This window comes from Camarhynchus parvulus, chromosome Z (assembly GCF_901933205.1).
Source record: "Camarhynchus parvulus chromosome Z, STF_HiC, whole genome shotgun sequence".
NCBI lineage: Eukaryota > Metazoa > Chordata > Aves > Passeriformes > Thraupidae > Camarhynchus > Camarhynchus parvulus.
The window spans coordinates 58,197,393-58,222,534 of NC_044601.1; the positions used below are offsets into that span (position 1 = coordinate 58,197,393).

General features: G+C 37.0%; 1 protein-coding gene across 1 annotated transcript in view; it reads right to left on the bottom strand.

Annotated features, from left to right (window-relative positions):
• The window catches only part of WDR70 (WD repeat domain 70), a 124,028-nt gene extending 101,180 nt beyond the window's left edge, over window positions 1–22,848 (bottom strand). Inside the window, exons 1-5 of the mRNA XM_030969539.1 lie at window positions 22,786–22,848; window positions 22,633–22,695; window positions 22,433–22,516; window positions 20,321–20,435; window positions 16,781–16,997 (exon numbers count right to left, since the gene is read on the bottom strand). Coding sequence (XP_030825399.1) covers window positions 16,781–16,997; window positions 20,321–20,435; window positions 22,433–22,516; window positions 22,633–22,695; window positions 22,786–22,807 — 501 coding nt within the window. The 5' untranslated portion in view covers window positions 22,808–22,848. The remainder of the gene's footprint in view (window positions 1–16,780; window positions 16,998–20,320; window positions 20,436–22,432; window positions 22,517–22,632; window positions 22,696–22,785) is intronic.
• Between the last annotated feature and the right edge of the window lie 2,294 nt (window positions 22,849–25,142).

Below are 25,142 nucleotides of genomic sequence, written 5' to 3' on the forward strand. Positions count from 1 at the left end.
CCACCTACCTGTTTAATCTTTATCTTCTCAGCTTCAAATGGGTATAAATACAAATACTTCAAATTTGCTGAAACTATATGTACAACTGCCACATATCACCAAAAAGCACCCATGTTCAGTCAAGCTACTGTTTTACGACAATAAGAAAATACAAAACATTACTGCTACCTGCCGTGTTAGGAATGAAAAAAATCTCTAGCATTTTCAGTCAGGCATATCCTTTATTAAGGTTATTCCTTAGAGCTGAATAGAGCACTTTGTTTTAACATAATGGAATACTTCCATTTACTCTGCAATAGCAAAATAACTCTCACAACCATAGATCAGCTGACAATGAGGAGAAATAAACTCTGAAAGCTCTGTTCAGGTTGGTAGGTTTCCAAACCATGGCTTAATTATGAAATCAGAAAGGACGAATAATTGTGAACTTCTAAGTCTTTGGAGTAAAAGTGCCAAATGCTTAGTTCAGATGGGAACAGGCATTCACCTATTTTACATTCAGCTTGTGTATAATTTTGTACCACAGAGTCTGTGTGGGATTTCTACCACAAGGAATATGCCATAAAAGACACACATGAAAGAATCCAAAATCATAACATAGGATGCACAACCAGACTGAACTTAACATTTGTTAATGCATAACATTTTTCAGCCTGCTAGCCAGTTCACTTAATTATTTACATTAAACCTGCTCCAAAACATCTTTTATCTAAACTACACAGACACTTTATCATTACCACCATTTGGCAAACTTTAGGGAATAAAGAGCATGAAGTTCTTCCACCTGACTCACCAAGATAAACCATGAACACTTAGATGTTTTTCACTCTTTAAAATAGCTTTACTGTTCTCTAGATTCAACCGCTGTCAAAATAGAAGTACTTATGAAGTATCTTACAATTCAAAAATACGTACAAAAAAGTTAAACAAGTTTTTTCAAAAAAATATTCCTCCCCTCTATATACTTAAAAAGTCAAAAATACTACTAAGCCTTTTTAATTCATGCAGCAAAACCTAATATTAGTTACATGCACTTCTATAGATGTACATTAAAATTACATATGCAGTACAATATGCATTAAAGCTTCTTTTGAAAGTTGTGTAACCACTGAAATTAAGTCCATCAACAGCAATACAATCCCGGACTCATCAAAGTTTAAAAAATCAAAGCAAACAATATATAATCATTATTTGGAATAGCTAAAACAGAAATGGTATTACTACAACTGAAATAAAATCCATTTTTCCTCTTATCAAAAAAGAGCCTTATTAAAAGAGCTCATTTTAAGACTTCTGGTGAACACATTAGCAAAGAATTTCATGATCAGGATAATACAACCTCTATACCAGTATAATGGCAACTTCATTAGCAAGCCACCTCTTTTAAATTGTTTTAAATGACCAAAATTGGTGTAGACCAATCCTTGACCTTTAACTGTGCTATTTATTTGACTTCTACATACCTCAGTTTCCTCATCTGAAAAAAAAGGGAATAAATAACACCTATTTCAAGGGATCTGCTATAAGGTTTTCTGCAATGATGGTGAAGTTTTTCACATTCCCTAGGGGTCCTGTTGGTCTTAGCAAACACTACCTTCAGCACACTAACCATTACAGCTCAAGAGAGAGAGAGATGTCCACAGACTCCACTTTTCAACAGTTCTACAGCTGTTATTGTGAAACATGTTCATTCAAAAGTTTACTTCAGGATCTTGAGAGACAGAAATCTATGTGTAACAACCCATCAAGTGAAAATTACTGCAGTTGTCCACAAATTTACCAAATAATTAGAGAAAGGAATTAAAAGTACATGTGTGTGTGTGTGTTTTTGCCAGCTAGTCATGTAAAGACGATCTGCAACACAGAGCAAAGGTAGGGGGACAAGGGTTAAAAATTACAGCATGTCTCTGTTACTGCAGGAAGGAAGAACAATTTCCTATGTAGCTTCCACAGCTGGTTCCAATTCCATTACTGTTTCGATTACTAATTCTCCCATGCCACCCATAAATTATCTTCAAAACATTAACATTTAAGCTCTCTTATAGCAGCACAATTTTATGTAATGTGACATGAGGATAAATTGCTAAGTGACTTTATGCATCTGGAAAGAGGAAAAGATACATTTATATTGCATGGACTTGAGGTCCATGCTTGGTAGAAACACACCTCCCTTCATGCTTCACTCAGTATATTCTTTTCTGTTCTATTCTAAAGCTTATGGCAGAAGAAAGCAGTGCATTAGGGCCAGATTATGTACCTCATATTGCTAAAATGGTTCTAATACCAAACGACCCTGCAATAATTTTTAAGATGTTCAAGGGAAGTACTAAGCACTAGGTTAGAAATGGTAACCGGTGTGAATATCCTGGATTTATTTGGAACCATAAAGCAAATAATTGTAAAATGTTGTGTGTAACAATTACGAAACATGCTTGTCTTCTGTGCATTTATATGGAGTATTTTACTACAATACATATATATGTTGAAATCCCTCCAGCAAATTGTATCAAAAATACTGATTTCCATATATGTATTGTAGTCTGAAAATTCCAAATGATTACAACTAAACCTGACAGGACAAACAACTAGACAGAAAGCCACTGATTTCTCCAAAGCAATCACACTTAACTGTTCAGTATGGCTCAGCTCCGGGTTATACAGGAAAAGAACAAAGATCTTAACACAGCTTTCAATGGAATGTCACCCATGTTAAATCCAACATTTATTATAGTCATTCCTTAAGGAGCCTGAAGTATATGAGTACAAAGAAGCAATGCTTTCACTTTTTAACCCAGACTAAGATAAAGATCCATTGTCTTGACAACATGAACTGTTGTGCACAGAAAAAGAACACAAAAAATCCACATCATACCTTCCTGAAATGCCTCATTTCAGATTTTTATTGACATTATTTAAGATGTTATACAACTTTCTTCCTTCCTTCCTAACATATAAAAGACGTAGATTAGATACAACCTATGATATCTCTCCTTATTCAATCGGTTTCTAGATCTTCACAAGGAGTTGCTCATGATACTCCATACCATACAAAGATTACTTAAGTTACAGGAAAAATCTTCCTTTTACAATCTAAAGTTTAAGTTTGGATTATATTATTTAAATAAAATTGCTATTACTTCTGTATATAATAAACTTGTTAACTTATCTGAAATGGATAAACAATATGCATCTTCAACTTGGTCATAACAGACAGTTACTATTTTTAGTTCATACCAATCTAGTACAAAGATGGCAACTTCAGATATTAATATGAAAGTCTACACTTACTTTTTTTGCAAGAGTCAGGAAAGAAAAGCAGTCCATAGGTATAAAGAACTCCAGATTCCAGACCACATATCTACTACATACCGGCTGTAGAATTTTCAATATGACAATTGCTTTTGTGCTTGTATGTTTTAAATAGGATAAAATGCTGATATTCCAGTAAATATAGTATGTTTGTTCATTGAGCTGCTCAGATTCCACCAAGACAGAAATCATTATTAATGCCAATTACTTATAAACAATCACTGAATAGTTGAAGTTGATAGGGACCTGTAAAAGCCATCTAGTCCAATGCCCCTCCAATGAACAGGGATATATTCAACTAGATCACGTTTCACAGACATCTGTTCAACCTGAATTTTGTTTCCAAGGCTGGGGCATGTACCATCTCTCTCTGGGCAGCCTGTTCCAGTATTTTACAGGCCTCAGCATAAAAAACCTTGTATCTAAGCTAAATCAACCCTATTTTAGCTCAATGCCATTACCACTTGCTCAGTAACCACAGACCCTGCTAAAATGTTTGTACCCTTCTTTCTTGTGGGGCTCCTTTAGGTACTGAAAGGCTGCAGTAAGGTATCCTCAGTGTCTTCTCTCCTTCAAGTCCCAATTCTCTCAGCCTTTTCATCACATGAGAGGCGCTGCAGCCCTCTGAGCATCCTTGTGGCCCTTCCCTGGACTCACTCTGAAAGGGCCCTGTCCTTCTTTTTTATACTGGGAGCCCAGAGCTGGATGCAGTGCTCCAGTTAGATCTCACCAGCACAGAGCAGAGGGGCAGAATCCCCTCCCTCCTCTGTTGCCCATGGGGTTCTAGATGCAAGCCAGGCTTCCTGGGCTGCAAGCATACATTGCCAGGTTATTTCCAGCTTTTCACTCCCAATTTCTACTTGGCAGGGCTGCTCTCCACGCCTTTGTCCTCTAGGGATGTAAAAACAAATGAAAAGCCCCCCACAAAAAGGGGGGAAAAATAACAAGCTTTGTGTATAATGCTTATGTTACCAGTGCAGTTTTGATGTTGAGAAAACAGATCCATGATATTTCATACCTCTTGGCTGACTGATTGTTGAGGTTCCTAGGGAATGCATGATTCCATAACTACTGTTTCCATTAAAAAAGCAAGCTCTATCTATAAAAATCCTCTAGCAGATCTTCCCCTCTAATAAGCAAGTCCAACATGCTATTCTAGTGAAAAAGAAACAAAAGTACAAAATATGCCAAAAACGTGCGTGAGAGAGGCATAGAACTCATAAACACTTACTGGCTTTTCACAGGAAAAGCTGAAGTGGTGGGCAGGAACATATGACCCATAAAATAATCTGACTCAAATGCAGTCCAAGATTTTCCGCTCATATTTGCTCAAATTCCCCGTTATGGACATATTCCAGACAACTCATAAGGAAGCCAAAACAAGGATTCCCAATTTTGCATAGTTGCTGCAATTGGGCAGAATTTAACTCCTGCTTCTGGAATTCATTCTGTAAGCCCAAATTCTTCACATTAACCTCATGTTTGACATTCCCCTTGAACGTATGATCCACTAAATTACATGGTTTGGTTCTGAAACTAACGGTATCTCACATAACACCTACTGCTGTCCCAGACTTGACTGCTTCCCAAGCCTCTTAAGACCTTACATTTCACCTCTTGGGAGCCACACAAAATGGACAGTAGATATGCTTCCAAAACAAACTGTTTCACAGTGAGTTTTTCAGTGCTATTATTCTGTTTACAGAAAAATTGCAAAGTGCAGGCCATTTGAAGGCACTTTTCTTTACACGCTTGCTTTCAGAATTTACTGGCCTTCCATATCATACATTTCAGATACTCTGGATCCTCAGTTAATTTAGCTACCACAAGTAACATTCAGTCTGAGACAGCAAAAATGGATATCTGTGTAGAGAATGATGGCAACACCTTGTCTTTAGGTTCCTCTCATGAGATCTAATAAACCACTACAGACAGAGAGAAACTGCCTTCACTGTATTTAGTGAATAAAATTACAGAGTTTAGTATTCACTATGTAAATCAATTCTTTCAGAAATGACTGTGTAGGACAATCTATTAAATTGGGAAAACCTTTTAAAATACAGAAACCCTGACACTGGGTAAATTCTTCCTACCTGTGAACCACTTACCCTTAGAATTTCAGTGTAATACAGAATTAAGGAAATGGAGAAAGCAAAAGAATCCTGCTTTTAAAACAAAATCATCAATTTGAGACAAGCAGGTACAAAAACTATTAAAACCCACTATAAGTTACTCATGCAATCTGAAATCCTCACAGTCACTATACCAAACAATTCCAGTAGCATGGACCATAGGTGAGGGAACAAGCTAGAAAGAGTGAGCAAATACATATAAATAGATTTTTGCAGCTGGTTGTGGATATCAAGGACTTACAAGTATCTATTAATACTGACAGGGACTGGGCAGATAGAAATTGCACTATTAAAATTTTGCACAATAAAGGGAATGGAAGAGTTCTGGCTAAGACCCTGGAATTTTTCATAAGGTTATGTATTTGCTCCAAATGATATTTACTGTTCTAGTGCCCACAAACTTGCACTTAAAGAACTCAAATAACCAATAAGCTATAATATGAACTGCACACAATTTAACCCATCCACCGTGAAGGATGAAAGACCTGAGATGACCTTCTTAGAACTTGCAATTACAACAAGGTATGGCATGTTAAGCCTCATGCTTACACAGTAAGCCCTTCTCACTGTAAAAGTGCCAAGCTGAGAGATTACTGTCAGTGTGCCTCCTGCATGCCTTTTTAGCTAGAAGAATGGCACACAGCAAGGTCAAGCAGTGCATTGTCAGGGCCTGCCACAAAGCATTTTCAAATAGCCTAAAAATCTAAAGCTGGGTTGTTTTCTTTGATGAAAGATGAGCTGCTACAGATTAAAGATAAATTAAATATTATTTATTCAACTTATTTCAAATAGAAACATTCTGCAAGTTTGGATTCTCATCAGCTCCTGGCCTGCAAGACAAACTTCCTAACACAGAAAGCCAAAACCTAGCAATGATCTTTCTCTAAGATGATCTGTGGCTCAATTACTCCTGATTTAATTATCTACAAAAACTTCAATACCTACAAGGAGCTTTGAACCAAAAACAAAGGAAGTTCTAGGAAGTTTCAGTTACTGGGAAATTGTCCTGCTCAATTTAGTTCTGAAAATGAGCCAATTACCTTGGTAGCTATGTAATCATATGAGAAAACACAGCATGAAAATACTTTCTAATTTTAATATAAATTTGGTTTAAAATGCTCAAAAAAATTTATCACTAACTAATATTCCAAAAAAGTGAGCACACAAGAAATGGCAAGGTTGACTCCAGAAAAAAAAATTCCTTACTATACTTGGAAAGCAAGTAGGTTTGATAAATACATAACCGTCAGAAGGAAACATGAATCTGCAATCGCAAATTTTTTATTTCTTTTTCTCACAATACTTTGGAAATTTTCAACACTTTAAAGCATTACTCAGAGCAACATGAACTCTTCTTCAGACACCCACCCACAAGATGCAGCTAGACACAAAATTTTACCTGTAAAATTTTGGGTAGCATCTGTGGTATTTTCCCACCCACTCAAACTTGGTTGCAGAGTCCCTCATGAGGGACTCCCAAAAGTACTAGACAGAGTTGCAGCTTCCATTAATTCCTACACTATGAGATGATTCTCAAGAGGTAAACTAATGCAAATTGCATTAACTACAGAGTTAAACTACAGCTGACAACTATTATATTTTTTACAGGATAGGACCAGTTTTCATAACTATCATGTGAATTGGGCAGATGCTTATTTAAAACAGCCTTATAAATAGCATAGTTGTAACTGATTTAGATCTAGTGACATTCATTTTACTCAGAGGAATTAATATTTCTGCTGAAAACACATTGAATTATTTTACTACCACTCATTCATTGAAAAACAGAATGCAGTTTCTTATTTGGAAAACAAGACTTTGAGAAATCACAGGAAACTACCATTAGGCTTTCTCATAAATTCACTGTCTACTCAATGTATCATAATTGTCTTCCCTAAGAAAAAAAATTTATGGACAAAAACTGGACTAAGCCTTACACTATTTATTTAGAGATAATTTAAAGAATCTGCCTTTAAAATTGCAGTTGCCCAATGCAAAAACTTTACTACTTTCAGGCTTGTACTATCACAAATATAAACATTTGTTGTTTTAAAAATATTTTTCATGAGTTCCTTTACAGAAAGGAGAAAAATATGAGTCACAAGAGATAGGGATACAAGCCGGAATAAGAAAGAGAGGATCAACAGAATGCCTGATCCCTAAAAGGCACCTTACGAAGAGCAATTAATTATGACAGAGTACTGGTCTGAAAAAAAAAAAAAAAAAAAGTAAAAAAAAAGTCCCAAACTAACTGGCTGTCCTCACCAAAGAAAATGCTAGATAAGGCAACATTTAATCATGGAACAGAGAAACAACTCTGAAGGACTCTGAGAAAAGAAATGTAATAAATGCCAAGTTAAAACAAATGAAGTTATTAAAACAAGTAGTTATTGACAGAAATCCATGTCAGAATTCTTAAACTACTTTCTACTGAGATGTACTGTGAAGTTTACTCTCACATTGTTATTTCTAGAATTTAAATTTGGATTATACACTTCTAGTAAGTCAAAAATTATCACACTCTTATGTGTGACCCAACATTTAACCTTGTGTGCCTGCACGTCATCCAAACGAGACAGCATTTTTGAACCACAAGGAAAAGTAAATGTATGGAAAAAAACCAAGTGATATAAAAGAAAAAAAAAAAACAGTACCTGGGGGTTTACAGCTTCTCCAGAATTTTAATACTCTCTATAGAAAAAAATTATGGAGAAAAAAACCAATTTATTTTCAGATGGTCTTAAGGCATCTAAAAGAATGCTCATAAACACCAAGACTTGACACTGTAGACCAAGCAGAAGTTGTCCTTAAAATGATTCAGCACTCTGTGTCACAGTGATCTTATAAAACAGGCATGTGCTGTTTGAAGACACTGAGGATGATTAAGCTACTTAAATTTTTCTTCTAAATTTCCATTTCTGACATTTTTGGTACTCAGTAGAAAAGGTAGCAAATTAACTTCAAGAAGGAATGTCACTGAGAAATAACTTTATTCATATATTAAAGACAAGATCAGTTACTTTGTGGCATTAGTTTTTCAAGGGACATACACCGACTATTTGAACTGCAAAAAGTTACAAATCTGGTGGCACTGAAAGCCAACTGATGCCCAGAGATACCACACACAGCCTGATATGCACATCTGCCTTCTTTGCAGAGACCAGCATGTTCCAAAACACCCCAAGTAACAGGCTGGTTAGAAAAAGATACCTTCACAAATCCAGACAATGCATGAAACTTTTAAGATTACTGAGCTAAGAAAGAAAAACTTCCACTGCTGCATAAATCCTAAGTAACTTTTCCATCCTCCAACTAATCTTCCAGAGTTGACAAATGCATTTTTAACATGAGAGAAAAAATTAAAAGGCTATATGTATGACATGATTTCTTTATTTTTTTGCTTCCCCCTTTAAATTAAAGTATTAAATCCATGGTTTGCCAGTAGTACACAATAGCAAAAGAACAGCTAATACACAAGCTAGTAGAGGCAGACATTAATATAAAATTTGTCCTCATTCATAGGACATTGCAACTCTAATAAAGGTTGTCTGACACCTGAACTGCTCTAGAAATATACACCCTGCAATAAGGGATGGGGAAGTACCACTATATTTGCAGTATCTGTGAAATACTTGACTGAAAAAAACAAGCCAGACTTTCTAACATTTCCATGAAAATAACTAATATCAATTAGAACTCTAGCTTCTGCTTTCATTCTAGATATTTGAATTAATTAACTGAGTAAGATAACTCTTAACTCTTCAAAGCCATTTTTTCCACAACAGAAGTTTTGGTGTAGAAAAATAAGTTCTATTCCTGATTTCTACAGCTCTTCCAGAATTTATTTCCTGCATTGTCCTGGCTCCAGCCCAGATCAGCACGTTGAGGCATGGACAAGACATTACGCTACTCAGTTACACCGCATGTGAGTGCCAGGGGCAGAGAAAAGGGACTCTTCCAAGAAGGGCGTTCCTTTTCCAGTCACCAGAAGCCATTCACCTTTGCTTAACTGTCCCAGGTGTGGAGACCATTTTCCACGTAAATTACCCTCTTTGCACACTTTGGCTATTAATATTCTTTATTAATACTGTTACTCTTTGCTTTCATATCCATTGCTGAATCCAGTGAATTGTTCTTATCTCAACTTGTGATCTGCGCCTTTTGTGTCTCCCACCAGAGGGAGGGATGGGAGCAGCTCATGGTCTTCTTTTTAAAGGGAGTACTAAATTGGGGAATACCATTCCCAAACCATGACATGGTTCATACTCATTATTATATGAAAGATGACCTAAGGGGCCTCTGTACTGCAAGAGGTCACTATGACTGACTGAGTTCAACCCTTATTTAAGCCCTTGTGTTTCACCACATGAGACTGCTCACTGGTATTAATCCCACACATCCAAATAATCCAAATCCAAAGTCTTTCTTCTTTCCGTATTTGGTAATTTGAATATTTATTAATCTTTAGTTAAAATGGTATGTCAAATAAACATTCATGAATAGTGCACAAGGTAATGCAATAAAATACTATCCAAGATTCTAACACTTTGAAAATAATTTTATTGGGCTTTAAAATACAAAGAAAAGGATAAGCAGGAGTAAAGGAAGAAAGTTCAGTGTGATTGTTGTGTGATCTGGATACTGTTAGCAGCAAGTATGTGTAGTCCCTGTATACTGCTAAGGGTTCACCTGCAAATAAGAGATGCCATTGCAGCAGTTGTAAAACAATATGTGTGGTAGACTCACATTCATAAAAATCCAAAGCCATCTTTTAAACAAACAGCAGACATTGCTAGAGTCAACAAAACTGCTCTCCAAGGATTTTATTGTAGTGGTCTGCAGTTCCAACAGTTTAACATCAATCATTCGTTCATCAAAAATCCTGTGAAGACTTGTTCACAGGAGAGGAAGTGTAACTGCATGTCACTTGCACTCTCCCTTCAAATCCAATCCTTATAAATTATTTATTCATCCCCACCATAAATATTTCAAATACTTGTTATCATCCACTTCATTTTCCTCTTGATTCAAGCAAGAGTACTCTGTACCTGTATTTCCCATTATTCTGTTTAGAGCATAAACAACTTTTCAAAAAGATAACACTCACATGCCAAATAAAGAGAAAACCTGTTATCGTCAATTTGTGCTTGTTCAATATAGTGTGAACATTGCTGCTCCCTGGCCAAATTTAAAAAGATTTAATGTATTTTAACACTGATAGAAACAATATGCTATTTGTGTTTCTTTTTAAAAGTATATATGAAATTTGTTGCAACGGCCAAAAAATGCATCAAGGCATTGTAAAAGGCATGCAAAGAGGCAGTCACCACTTTGTTTTGACTGTGTTTTCAGTTCTCAAAAAATAACTTAGCTTCAGTATCCTCACTTCCAAATATCCCAACTCCTACTGGAAGCAAAGTAAGTAGTAAAAAATACGAAAATTCAGTTCAGAACATTGTATGTATAACATTGTATGTACCAATGTTCAGCATTGCGTTGCATTTATCATTGCATGTACCATTGCAACCCATTCTTGTTGAATAATACTGTATCAAAAGTACAGTCTTGTGACAGATAAACATACAGGCTATGTGCTTAGAAAGACCTAAATTACTTTTTTTCCTTAAGGGACAGGTCACAGAATTGTACCATCTCAAGGTTATGTATGCCTTAAACATACTTAGCAGAAAGAAAACCTAGAAGTCTATTATTCCTCCAGCACAGTAGAGGACATGAGCTTCCACAAAATCTTGTGCTGTAAAGAAATCAAGGTTGAGGATCCCACATTTTAACTGTGGAAGGTTTACTGCCACAGCAGATTTGGCCTTGAGATGAAGAACACCTTTCATCAGTCTTAACACAGAAATGGTACCAGCAGCTAAACAACAGGCTCTACCAGCTAAAGCTGACCTGGTAAAGGGTCTCTAAAACAGCTGATAAAAAGTAAAAACAGGACATAAGAAGACCTCTGAACTTTGTTAAAAAGGGCAGTAAAAACTATAATTATGTTCTGTTTCATGTTTTATTTAAGCACCTCACAGTCAACAAATACATGCCTCTTAATGTGCTCACAAAATATTTCTGGAAAAAAACTCACAGTTTGTGAGTTTGTACCTATCTGTAGGGGAAACATTCTAAAACTTTTCATATTCTGTCATACTACAAATCAATTAAAATCTGTATCATCCACCAAAAAGCATGGTGTGATATACAGCAAAGAAGGCTTGGCCTTACTAAGTTCTGCAGAATCAAGCAGTAGTTCTTGCAAGTACACTCTAGGAACAACTGGTAATCATGAACTCTGGGGCACTCAGTTGAAGAAGAGATGAGCAAATACCCCATGCCTTTTTATTGGAGACCAACATTCCCTAAGGGAATTACCTTGTTAGCTTGCTCTCCATATGATGATCTGCTTCTTAAGTTAAGTATGCCTTTCTTTACAGCTTCTGTTTGATTCTCTCACATTGGAAGAGAGAGACCAATTATTTTGTTTTCTTCTAATTTTTGCAAAGTTTGCAAATCTGTTTTAACTCACTTTGGATATAATCCTTCTCAATCTTTGCACCACATCAATGATCCTTAGAAAAATGCCACAACTTGTATCAAGTTTAATATAAATGAAATACATTTACCTAATTTTTGTTGTTAAGACTTAAGAACATATCATGCATATATATGAAAAAACCATCTGCTTCGTTTTTATATAGGAAGGTAACACACAAGCAAATGTAAAGTAATGGTTAACTTCTACCTATTTTTTTCTCAATAACTAGAAATATTTAAAAGATAATGCCTATCACCCTCAAAACCATACTTTTCGTTGCATTCAAAAAATTGCTTTGTTCAGCTTACTATACTTTTTCCTCTTCAGACAAGATGAAACATGACTGAGTAAACAAGATTCAGCAGCTACAGGACAGACAATTCTCAGTCTAAATCTTACAAATCCTTAGGAAGACTAAAAATTCCCACAACATTAATTTATTTTTACAACACTATAATTTTTAGTCTGGTACCATAGCCAAATTCTAATTGGAGCAATTACAGTCTACTTAAATTCTCCATCTAAATCAGCAGGAAATGGCTTCCTTCAATTCTGAACAAGTATTACTGGTATGTCCTGTTAAACTTCTGAAAAAAAATTTAAAATATCTCCAAATAAATCTAAAACCTGAAATAAAGCAATGCTATCATTTTGGAAACAGGCCAAATCAGAGTTCAGCCTTGGGCTGTGAAGAGGCCCAAGGCTGTACTTGTTTCAGGGACATAATTACAACATGCTTAATATCCCTTTGGTGCTGCAGAGAGAAACAGTTCTCTGTTCCAAAGAAGAATGAACTGTAACTCAGCTCCAAAGAGAAGGTAAATCCTTGCAAATCCATCTGGCAAATTCTTTACAATCACCTTTACCTGTTGCCTCAAGCCAGAAAAAGTGTCACAAGATGCTAACACTACATTAAGTTTCGTTAAAGATCTCAGCACATTTTCTAATGACAGGTAGAACAGAGGATTGACACATACACACTCTGTCTTCTTACGCGTGTCATCCATTCCCTTGAAAAATGTTTACGGTCCTAGATTTAAATCTGTCTACCTACCAATCCTGACACAACTGCTCTTGCTACTCTTGGTCCCTCTTCAGACAGATTTGAGTGCACAGATAACAGACAGATTCCCACCCCATTTTGCCAGGCAAAAAAAGCTGGCCAAGCTTCCACTATATTTCCCAATCCAAAATCTACGACATGTAATATTGCTCTTATTATTCATTTGCCCTCTAGCAAAATAAACTGTCTTCTCTTTTAAAGATTTTCCTGAAATTTTCTAGAAATGTTTAGATCAGGCCTGAAAAACTTCACACTACAGAAGATGCTCTGCTTCTTCCCTCCCCCTCTCAGCTTACGACCATGTGAAAAAGATCCCACCAGGTTTTTACACCATCAGAAGAAAAGGCACCACAGAAAAGTAAGTGCTGATCACAGCTCAAATAGCCAATGTGATGATCACAACTCAAATAGCCAAACAGCCAACTCAAGTAGCTTTAATTTTCCTCACTCTCCAAATTAATGCAAGCCTTTTATATAAAACAGGATACTAAACCAAGAGGAAAATATCAGAGGGAATTAATACCACATCTACCTATTATCCTTAAAATGTACTTGATAGACCACCTATTCCTTACATTACTACAAAACAAGCATTGTAATGCATTTGGATAAATACTCACAAGATCTTGTGGTTTGTTAAGTATCATCGTATCGTCACTTTTGACACAAATGGAAGTGAATGATAACAAATTAGCAAGTCACTTAATCTTAATATTTATTTGTTAAATGTAACTAATCATCAGTATCAACACAGATTAAAGAAACACAGAAAAATCCTTTAAAACAGCACCACAAAGACTTGCAGATATCAAAATAACTTACATCAATTTGGGGAAAAAATACTGCAAGTCGGAATTCATACATTTAATACAATATCTAAGGCTCTGTTAAAAAGTTGTGTTTGGTTTGTATCACAGGTGACTTATGCAAATTACAAAAATGCATAAGACTTAAAAAATACCAGTGCCAATTCAAAACATTGAGCAATTAATTGCTGTTAGTCATTTTCCCATAAAAACACCTAGAAGGTATGAAAAATTCCCATTAAAAAAATAACCATCCGCTAATCCTTCCACCTTAATGTTTATTTAGTAAAATATCTCATGTAAGCTGGGCAGTCCTGGGCCAGCCCTGGACTCAAAAGTTGTCAGCCTCATAGCAAGCCAAATTTGACAAATGTCTCTACTGACAGTCTCTCATAAGAAAGCAAAAACAACTGAACATGCAACAGTGAAAAAAACCCCACATCTAAAGTCAGGCTTCAGAGACAGTGGGAAAATGTCAGGGTGAAGCCAGTATTTTGGTGTATTTTATCTGTTATACAAAATTCACAAGACTTCAGATTAAAAATTATATACCACAACAACTAGCATTGCTAAAGACAAATTTGATTCCTTCAGGATCAAATCCACAGATACTTGTGTTTTCAAGAAATTACTTCAGCAGCAAAATATGATAATAAAGAGAGTCTCACACTACATCTGGGAAAAAAATATTGAGCTTTCAGTTTCTTCTGTCTCAGTTCTGCACCCCTGCATACCAATCACCAGCTATGTACAAGCAAGAGAAAGGAATCACAGAGTTCTCATAACTGCAACACCTGCCTTCCTTGGGGCTCGCAGGATCATACTGTGATCACCAATCGATCAACAGGAAACCAGGAAAGCACAGCTGCTTCCTGATTCCCTTCACAGGAAAGAAAATAACCGAGTTCATGAGCAGCAGTAAGAGAAGGCTCTAGACCCCAAAGGCCTCTGGCATTCACACTGACATAAAATCTCCCCAGTTATAAATTAACTGTTTAGACTGAAAACCCACAAGTCTCATATTTCTGCTGCTCTGCTTATTCTCAACCAAATCTATTCTAGACTGTTTTGTAACTATTGTCTTAAGTTCAGACAAACTTAAATCACACCAGACTGCAAGTTACCTTTCTGTCTGAAACTTTTCATAAGGGTCTTTTAACTCTGGTTGCCAGTAACTTCCTTTCATCAAGCCAGTTGTAGCATTATTCAAATATGTATGAATAAAAAAGAAATACCAGTATCTTGTTAGAAATTAAAACAGCCAATCAGCACAGTGACTACTGAGAAAGACATGGTTAAGTCAAGTCAGCTGTTCCTGCAAATTGTTTTGCCTTTGGAGAAGCTGGCAGCAAAGAAACAGTGATTTTAATATAATGTGACCCATAGCAATTGAAACCCACTGAGTCTAATGATGCCCTCAGGAACAGAGACTGACTCCACAGCACCCTAACAGCCAGAAGTTAAGAGAATTCCTGACACAGATCAACAGTGAATAAACTTAGGATATATGTTACTCTCAAAGAAAATTCTGGATTTATCTCTTCGTGGTTCTCTGAGAGAGAACAAGTCATCTGTGGGGTATAGATACGATGACAGGAGATATAGGAATAAAATGTACAGTCTGATAATTATAGAAATCCATACGCAACAGTGAATCAAGTGAATCAGACAAAGAGATATATATACCTAAGACGCCAAAATTTCCCACCACTTATCTCCTGTAGGTAAACAAATAAACAAAAAAGAAAACTTTGACATCATGTAAGTTTAGGGTTACTCTAAAAATTAATTATGTCATGGCTTAAGAAACTCCTCTCAAGCATTTAAAAAGAGTTCTCTAAACTTTAAAATATAAGTTCAAAACATGCAAGGTAAGAGATGTTACAGAAAAAGAAAAACAAACTGAATCCTGAGTAAAAACAAAAGAAAAATCAAAAGGAAAATTTTGGGACCCCTGGAAATTCAGAGTTTTTTACTTTGGTTTACATTTGTGCAACAGGACATACAGGTCTTTTTCTGTTACCAGATGGTTCAATACAGCAATAAGTAAGGCTGTTTTCATAGGACTTCTATCATTGTTGTTACACATGGAAACCATCACACAAAACCCAATGCCACAAAATATTCAATCCAGGCAGTTTTGAAGAACAAACATCAAACCATTAATCTTTTCACAAAATCATCAAATAATCAAGGTTGGAAGAGACCTTTAAGATCATTCAGTCCAACCCAGCCCTACCACTGTAACCCTTAAACCACTAAACCACATCAGTGCTAGATCCAGATGCCTTTTCACTAAATAGAGAAAGGCTGTTTAACTGAATATCTGTGATACCAAAGCTAGGCTGTTAGGGGTTCTCTGGATTTCAACATATAGAAAAATCTGTATTCTTAACAACAAACAGGTCAGGCACTTATTTAGAAAAAAGCAAACCAAAATAAACACAAGTAAACAAAAGCAAACAAACAAACAACAAGCCCTCAGTTACCAGACCTAACTTCCTAAAAACAGTTTCAGCACAACTGTTCTCCCTAGATTCAAGACCACCTCTGCCTCCTCTTTCTCGTATAAAATTGAACATATGCTTTGGGAAATAAACCATTTAAAATAGCCATATTAAATATTTATTTCTCTAGTTCTTTCATAACACGAAAACAAAAAGTAAACAATATACACTAATTGATGTTGAATTACCCTTGAGACTCAAATGTGTATTTTTGTTTTAAATCCTGATATTTTTAAATTAAAATAATTTGCATTTGATGAATTATCATTAAAAAAACAGAAAAAGTGTAAGAAAAACAGAAAACCTTCATTTTTAACAAGTCATATATCACCTGGGAATTCCATCAAAAAGGAATGGCCCACATACAAATCAGACCCCACTCAAAGGATTACAACATTAAAGAGAAACAAACTACTTACATTATCTTCCTCCTCTGTATCATCATTGTCATTGTCGTCATCACTATCCTTGAATCCAGGGGGAAGTGGTGGCCCAATGAATTCTTCATCATCATCTTCATCATCATCATCATCACCAGTATCCTCAGCTGGACCTTTAGCAGAACTCTGGGATTGCATAGAAGGACCACTTAACGCCTCATGTGAGTTGTCCTCACTTTCACTACACACTGCCACTCTGCAAGAAAAATTTAAAACGTTACTATTTGAAGAACATTGTCACGTCCTCTGTAATTTTCAGATAAAAGATGTTGAGCACTCTTGTAAATCAGCAGACACCAAAATTAGCAGCAAAACGCACACTAACTTTCAATAACAGTGTAGGCCCACCATCATCTTTTGAAACACTCTCAAGTGTTTCAAAAGTCACATTAAATTACCATTCTGCTGTTGCTCAGATCGGTTCTGCAAACACATTATTTTGGCATAGGGAAATTTCTGAAAGCTGAGTTGTGTCTATGTTCGTGCAGTTTATTCAAAATAGACGCACTCCCTCTGCTGGCAGTTCCCAAGACACGCACTCGAACAGGCAGGACTATTAAAGAGAGAGAAGCTCAACTTTCAAGACTTCGTTTGGAAGCTTGTATTTTCAGAATTTTTAAGTGAGCAGGCTGAAAAAAATAGTCTTCTTTTCCTGTTTCTTTTTTAAACTCAGTGGTATTGTTTTGTCTGTTTTTTGTTTTTTTTTTCCGTTTAGGCTATCACTTTAAGACTGTAATAAAAATCACAAAAGTTTAGGAACGTAACGAAAGATTAAGAAAATTGATTCTGACCTATACAGCTGTACAAGCAGGTACTAAATTGCACGGGAAAAAATTTTGTCAGACAAGCAACTGAAACTGTGTTTCAGGAAGAAAAGAGAATAAACTAAAACCAACATGACTTAGGTCCTCAGACGTTACAGTGAAGAGCAGGCTTTGTATGCCTGATAGCTTGTCTAATTTAAAGACCTAGATCAGAATATGACTACCTAACAAATCCAACACAACCATAAAGAGCTTCTCTTACTCTACAATAATAGGGCAATTGATATCCTTTTACCAAAGGGAAGGTTTCCCAGCATTTGAGGCATAGACTGGGATCTTCAAAGTTCTTCAAGTAAGCTATCCTCAAAACTAACTCCACAATACTATATGCAAAAGAGTTGTATTTTGAAAGTTGATATGCACTCCTACACTAGCAAATTACACATCTTTTTCCCAAAAGCCAAACTATTAAATTACTTTTGGAATGAAACTAAATAGAAACTGTGCCAGTGACAAGGATGTATACAACATAATGATTCAAAGAAGCCATTCCAATCCTTGAGTCCTAAATTTTCAGACACCCAAGAACAGTATCTACCTTTCTTCCTAATTACCTTTATAATTCTCTCATTTGTTGGGAAGGAAATTGATCAAATCAAACATTTCAGTATTCTGAGGGGCAGCACAGCTGTTCTGCATGTGACGTGGCCAGAGCTGCAGTGCAATTTTTCACCACACTCCAAGCACAGCAGGGAGAGCCAAATACTCCAGCAATAGCTACAGGTATCCTCTGTCCTGACTGGGATACAAACATAAAACACACCAATGCAGCCAGACCAAACGCCCATCTACCTGGGATGCACACTGAGAAGAGCAATAACAAAAAAAAATCCTGAGAGTTGTGTAAGTATGTGGGCATATTCCCCCCCATGTGTTCATTCTCTGCACATCACTCAATTTTCTCAAGTTTTTCCTTTTCATATACTAACAGATTCTTTCACTTCTCAAGGTGTAATTATACTTATGCATAAATTATGTACCATAGCTATTGTAAACATTTCTCTACAGCAAAATAGCCCAGGAGAAAAAATAATCATTAGGTGTATTACACATAATTTTGGAGTGACTTTTTAACAACTGAAAAATTAGTATAAGGGCTACTCTGGTAATTTTAAAAACTCCAGTAATTTAAAAAAATTAAAATTCAGTAAAGTGTTGCCATTATCAGAGAATAACAGATGCTATGCATATTAGATCAATATATAGTAAGGAAAATCTTTGTTATAAAAAGAACTAGAAAATCCTGTATTTGAGACTAAAATTGTCAGTTGTAGGATTGTTCCTCTGAATTAAGACTGAGTCACAATGGCACGTCTTTCTAGTTTCATGTTTTTACTTTTAAGAACTAAGCTACATATCCTTTTTTTACATGGAAATATAAAACTTCCAGGAGAGCCTTTCAGGTCAAGCCCTTCCTTCTTAATGCTTAGTAAAAAACAAAAACAAAGAAAATTTACGATTAGCAGAGCTCTGTTGAGTAATCAGAGCCTACCTAATGACTCAGCATACTAAACGTAGTTATCTTCCTTTATATTAAGTCCCTGGATGTCTCTCTTGTCAAGTCAATTACAAGAATGAGATAATTATGGAAAGCCTCTGTATTGCCTGACCACTCTCCACCTTATAACTTGTTTAAATTGCTTATGTATATTGGAGTCACCCATTTACAATACACAATCATGTTACATTTAAATTCTTGTTATCCTTCATTATATCATCAAATGGGTATATAAGATCATCAGAACCAAATGGGAGTACAGAATATTTTTCCTTGAGCACAAGACATACATAAGATACACAAAGTAGTAGTATATTGTGCAATCAAGTATTTTAGTGAGAGTGCCCAGGTTTTCCAAAGACCAACGCAAAACCAAAATTTTCTAATAAAAATTTGCTCAGTCTGAAACTCTTCAAGTTTGTCTATAATAACCTACCACATATAGGCTCATATAATAACCTACCACATATCAGCCCATAATATGCATATATAGAGGTCTACTAGAGTCTTGCATGGGTTGTTAAACATCCATAGATACAGGAACCTAAAAACGTACAACACATTCAGGTCTGCCAGCCCTGCCAGACAATGGAGTTATGTGGTCCCCATTGCCCTCAGCTACTTCTGATTTCCCAGAATTTCAGAATTTAAACTGTAAAATCCATAGCATACATTGCTTATCAGTAACAGACAAAAGTCTAAGAATAAACTTCAGACTGAAGTAAAAAAAAGCTTTCTCAACCTCATCATTACTCCATAAAATCTGCACACAGATGGAGGCTGTCCACCTACTTTGCCTTCTTTTTCATCAGGTGTGAACAAGAATATTCTATCTACAGGTAGGCACAATAGCTGCTAATAAAGTCATCACATGTTGTCACTGTATTTGCTCTAATATTTTTGAAAAATACATGGATAACAACATTGTTCTTATTTTTAAAAAAGTATGCAGGACATGATCAAGGAGGAAGCAGAAAAATTTCCTCTTAAATATACATAATGTCAATATTTGCAAATATTAACGTATCTTTAAGAAAGAAATTTTTTAAAAAGTTTAAAATCAGTATTCCCACTGAAATACTTAAGATAACATGACCCATTCACAGAAGCTAGATGATACTCATGTTATCAAAACAAGTCAACACCCTCCTCAGATAAGAAAGCTGCTGCATGGAATCTCCCACCATATCTAATTACCTTTCACTTAATGTGGACCCAGGTCTTGTTGCCCTGGATGCTGAAACTGATGAGGCACCATATGGAATTCTAAACTCCTTTTCAGTCTGGTCTTCTTTTTCTCTCTCACGGGCCTCTGAATAGGGAGACCACAAAAATAACAAATAATCAAGCCCTTTGAAATTACTAAAATTACTGGCTTGCTAATGACAGTAAGACAGTTTTTTTTTCCAGACCTAGATGAAATACTTGAAAAGGTAACAGCAATTAAAGGATTTAAGATACTTTTTCATATATATTACATTTCCGTTGCTACTGCAATGGTCACTCAACAAAACATCAAAAGGACAATGTAAACATCTCCCAGCTGCTCCCATGCTGTACATGTTATCAAACATAAGTTGATCATATAAGGACACTGATATTTTAATTATTTTCAACATTATAGTAAAACAGTATGATAACTTTAGAGAAATGTTGATGTTTTCATAGCCCAGGGAACTAAATTAGTGCAGTTAAAGTATACAGACTGTAAATAGGTGAATTTTAAATAATTTAACCACACAAACTGTTGCTTACATTAGTAGTTCATTCTTACTGCACTCATTGAAAAAGGATCCTTATGAAACACTGCAATAAAATCAAAGCAAACAAAAACTTCCATCTCATGTTACGTAAGAAACATTGTGTTTCATCTCTGTTAAATAAACAAAAAAGAAAAACATTTTTTCAGCAAAGCTAGGAAACACTGTCCATTGAAGAGAAACACAAACAACTGCAAGATATAGAACCAGGAAACATATTTTGATCTCAGCTCCACAAATCAGGTAGTGGGGTTGACATATCCAAATGTTATCACAGTCATTCCAAAAAGCTGAAAAGCAGAAGTGCATCTCAAAAAAAATCAGAAAACAGGTGCTCACATTAAGCCACCCCCACAACACATATATACTCTTGATTGCTACAGTCTCAATACTAACATTTGTTTCTAAGTTAAACAACTGAACTACATACAAGCTTTATAATTTTTGGCAAAATTATCAACTTTATAAAAAACAAAATGCTGCGTGTTTCTTTTATGGGTATAAGCCTAGAAAAGTGGGGATGGGCTGGGATGTGGTCTGCTGCAAGGTAAGGGAGAGGACATACTCACGATACAAGTCAAGATATCTTGACTTAAAAACATTGTATTTTTGCAATCACTTACTACCTTTCCCTATTAAACAAATATATTAAGTAAATAAACAGCTCTTCATAAGGAAAGATAGCTCAACCTGAACAAGTAACAAACATAAAAATGTTTTCAATTTTTCAATGGACATACATTGCTGCATTTAGACTCAGTCAACATAAAAAAAAACCAGTCTGAAATGTATTTTGGAATCCCTCATATATCTCAATTTCATAGTGTCTTAAAGTCCAAAAAGTCAATGAGCCTCCAAATAGGTCAGATCTGGTTCTGTATAGAATCAGAGCAATAAAAAACAAGGCATCACAATAAAACAAAACGCATACATGCTCCAGAAAATGGCCAAGGGGAAGGAGAAAGCATGAATAACTGGGTTGCCAAAGGGATTTGTAGAATATGCGTGACTGTTCTCAGGGACCTTGTTTGAACTGATGTTCACTTGATTACAGGCAGCAAATGATACAATTTTCTCCCACTCCTGAAACAGCACCCTCAAGAAGTGCCCATTCCCAGCAGCGCACAGCAGAAGGCAGCAACACATTTGTGGGCTGCTATACAACCTGCTCCTTAGTCTAAAACATACATTTCTTCTTCACTACTCTGCAGTCTCTAGCTCTCTATACCAATTTCTCTTCCAAAATAAATACACAGCTGAGTAAAAGAAAAAACTAAAAAGTTTGTGTGTTTTTCCTGTATGTGCAAGCTACACCCCATAACAGGAGCTCTGCACATGCACACTGCTTTAACATCCTCAGACAACATCAGCAAATTAATAACTTTAGCATCGAGGCCCAAGTTGTTCAGGGCTGCCCTCCTCGAACAAAACTGCGTATCTGTTTTTTTTTTTCTACACAGCCAGTCCAAGACAATTCAAACACCTCCCTGAGAGAGGAAATCAAAACATGTTTTAAAATGCAAGAGCCAACTACGCTTGCACTCCTTACCCAAGACTTTCCTGCTCCTCTCCACTGCAGTCCTTCTCGTTTGCTCAAACATGGCTTCGAGATCGAAAGTCCGAGCCTTCTTCCCTGGAAATGAAGCAAACGGAGACTGGAACACAAGCCCACCTGGGGCTGACAGGCCCCACGGCTTGGCCCCCGCTCGGAGAGCCAGCCCCGGCTCCCCCGGCCGCATCGCCACGTACCGAAGCCGGAGAAGCCCATGGTGGACGCCAGCTCCGGGTCGGGTGTCCCCAGCATCTCTGCATCTGCAACGAGAGGGGAGAAGAAACCAAGGGGGTGAGCGGGGTCCGCGAGTGAGCTGGGCCCGCCTCAGCGCCGGCGTCCCCGTCCCTCACCGCCCTCGGCCGCCGGCTCCATGCTACGCCTGCCCCGGATCCACAACAGCGCCGGCAGGAAGCGGCCGGGCGGGGGCAGCCGAGCTTCCTTCCCGGCGCAGGAAGGCAGCGTCAGGGAGTCGGAATTCGTGCTCCTCGCAGCGCCACATAAAACGTTTCTGCGCGTGTTGTGCAGGTGCTCCTTGAGCTCTGCTAGGCTTGGTGCCCTGACAAATTATTCCCCGTGAAGCCTCTTTCAGGGACCGACCACCTTCTCAGAGGGTGAGCCTTTTCCTGGTGTCCAACCTGAATTTCCCTTGGCAGAGCTTCATTCTATTAAAAACGGGACCAGACTCCCGGTACTAAAAGCGATTTTAGCATTTATTATAATAATAAGGCCTAAAGCAAGGGGGCCTGCGAGCCGAGCAGGAGCGTTCCCGTCGAGGATGCTGCAGCGCCGGGGCTGGGGCTTCTTGAGCAGTGACGTCCCCGATGTACCAGGTGGAGCGGCACACCTTCCCTGGGCAGATGCCCCTTTTTATCCTGTTTTTTTTTTGGCTTTGTGTTTTTTTTTTTTTTTTTTTTTTTTTTGGGGGTTGTGTTTTGGTTTTTTTGGTGGTTTGGTTTTTTTTTTTGTCCCTCTGGCTTGGTTTCTGTTTGCATCCTTTCATTTGCATGAAGGCTGAAGGCGCTTGGTTGGCCCATTACAGTTCTGTTCAGGCTGGCTCGTTTCGCTGGAGGTGGATGATGCACTTTACTTAGGTGTAATATGATACGTATAGTACCATATTCCTTATAACTACCCTTTAAACACCTTTTACAATATAACAACCAAACTAACAGTACATGCTTAACAATTACCAACTATTTTACAACACTTTCTAACCTACTTTTAACTGAACTTCTACTTTTCTCAGTTTCTCGCACTGTTCGAGCATATTTCTGGCATTCTGATCACTTTCTTTTTTTATTAACATTACTTTTTTGCTATTTTTCCCTTCTACGTTACCTTGTAGCACGATGCTGCTTTGGACAATGCTGGTTACTATCCAGACTAGATATGGAATTGTACATGGTAGTAATATTACACTTGCTAGTGCACACATACCACAAAAAAGGCCAATTTCTTCCACCATTTAGCATCCCAGGTGAACAAACTGTCCCACCAATCGGATTCTCCAAACAAGGGAGTCCATGTATTTTACAGTTCAGTGGGGAAGTTTGGGGGAGGTAGCCCTTTTTCCTTAGTTCTTCTAGGGTTGTTGTTACCGTTTCTATGTATTTTTGCATTGTCATCCCTGCCTCTAGATGTTTCCCAATGCTCTACAGGGTAAGTAAGAAAGGCAGCCCAAACAACATTTTGTAAGGAGAGACCCCTAGATCTGTTCTGGGTCTCGTTCTCATTCGTAATAAGGCTAGTGGTAAACATTTGACCCAATTCCATTGGGTTTCTAAGATCAATTTTGTTAAGATATTCTTCAAGGTTTGATTCACCCTCTCAACCCTCCCAGAACTCTGAGGGTGCCAAGGGGTGTGTAACTCCCACTTTGTTGCCAGGGCCCTGATGACTTGTTGCAGAACACTGGATGGAAAGTGGGGGCCACAGTCCGAATCAATAATACTTACTAGTCCATATCTCAGAATAATTTCTTCCCAGAGAACTTTTTCACAGTTTGGGTTTTCTCCCTTCTCGTGGGGAGTGCTTCAATCCAGTTTGATGGTAAACTAGGACCAATAGGTGTTTATACCCTTGAGCTGGAGTTAATTCAGTAAATCAACCTGAATACTCTGGAAAGGTCTTATGGCTAATTTCCTCCCTCCCAGAGTAGTTTTTCGCATCACCTTTTTGTTGACTTTTTGGCAGGTTAAACAATCTCCTGATGGATCTGGCTATTTCATATATTCCCATCCCAATGTAATATTTCAGGAAATGGTTGCATATTCCTTGTGTTCCCCAGTGAGTTTATTGGGGTATCTCTTCCATCACTTTTCTGGTTATTATTCAGTTAATATTTGTCACCCGTATGGGGTCCACCACTTTCCATCCTCTGTTTTTACCCCTCCCATTTTCTCTATTTCTTTTAGCTCTTTGTCATTGAAAATTGGTACCCCCTCTTTCCTTATTTTTCCCTGGTCTTCTTTTACCCTTAGGACTATGACCATATCTCTCAGGCTGCTTCTTTGGTGGCCAGGCCTGGTAATTTGTTTCCTTGGATTTCAGGGGTATCCCCTTTTTGGTGGCCTTTAATATGGACTATGGTAATTTCTTTTGGTCCTCTAAGGGATTTGAGTACTTCCCTCATCTGACTTTCATGTGCCAGATCTTTCCCTTTTTGAGTTAAGGTATCCCCTCTCTTTTCAGGTTTTTCCAAAGGTAT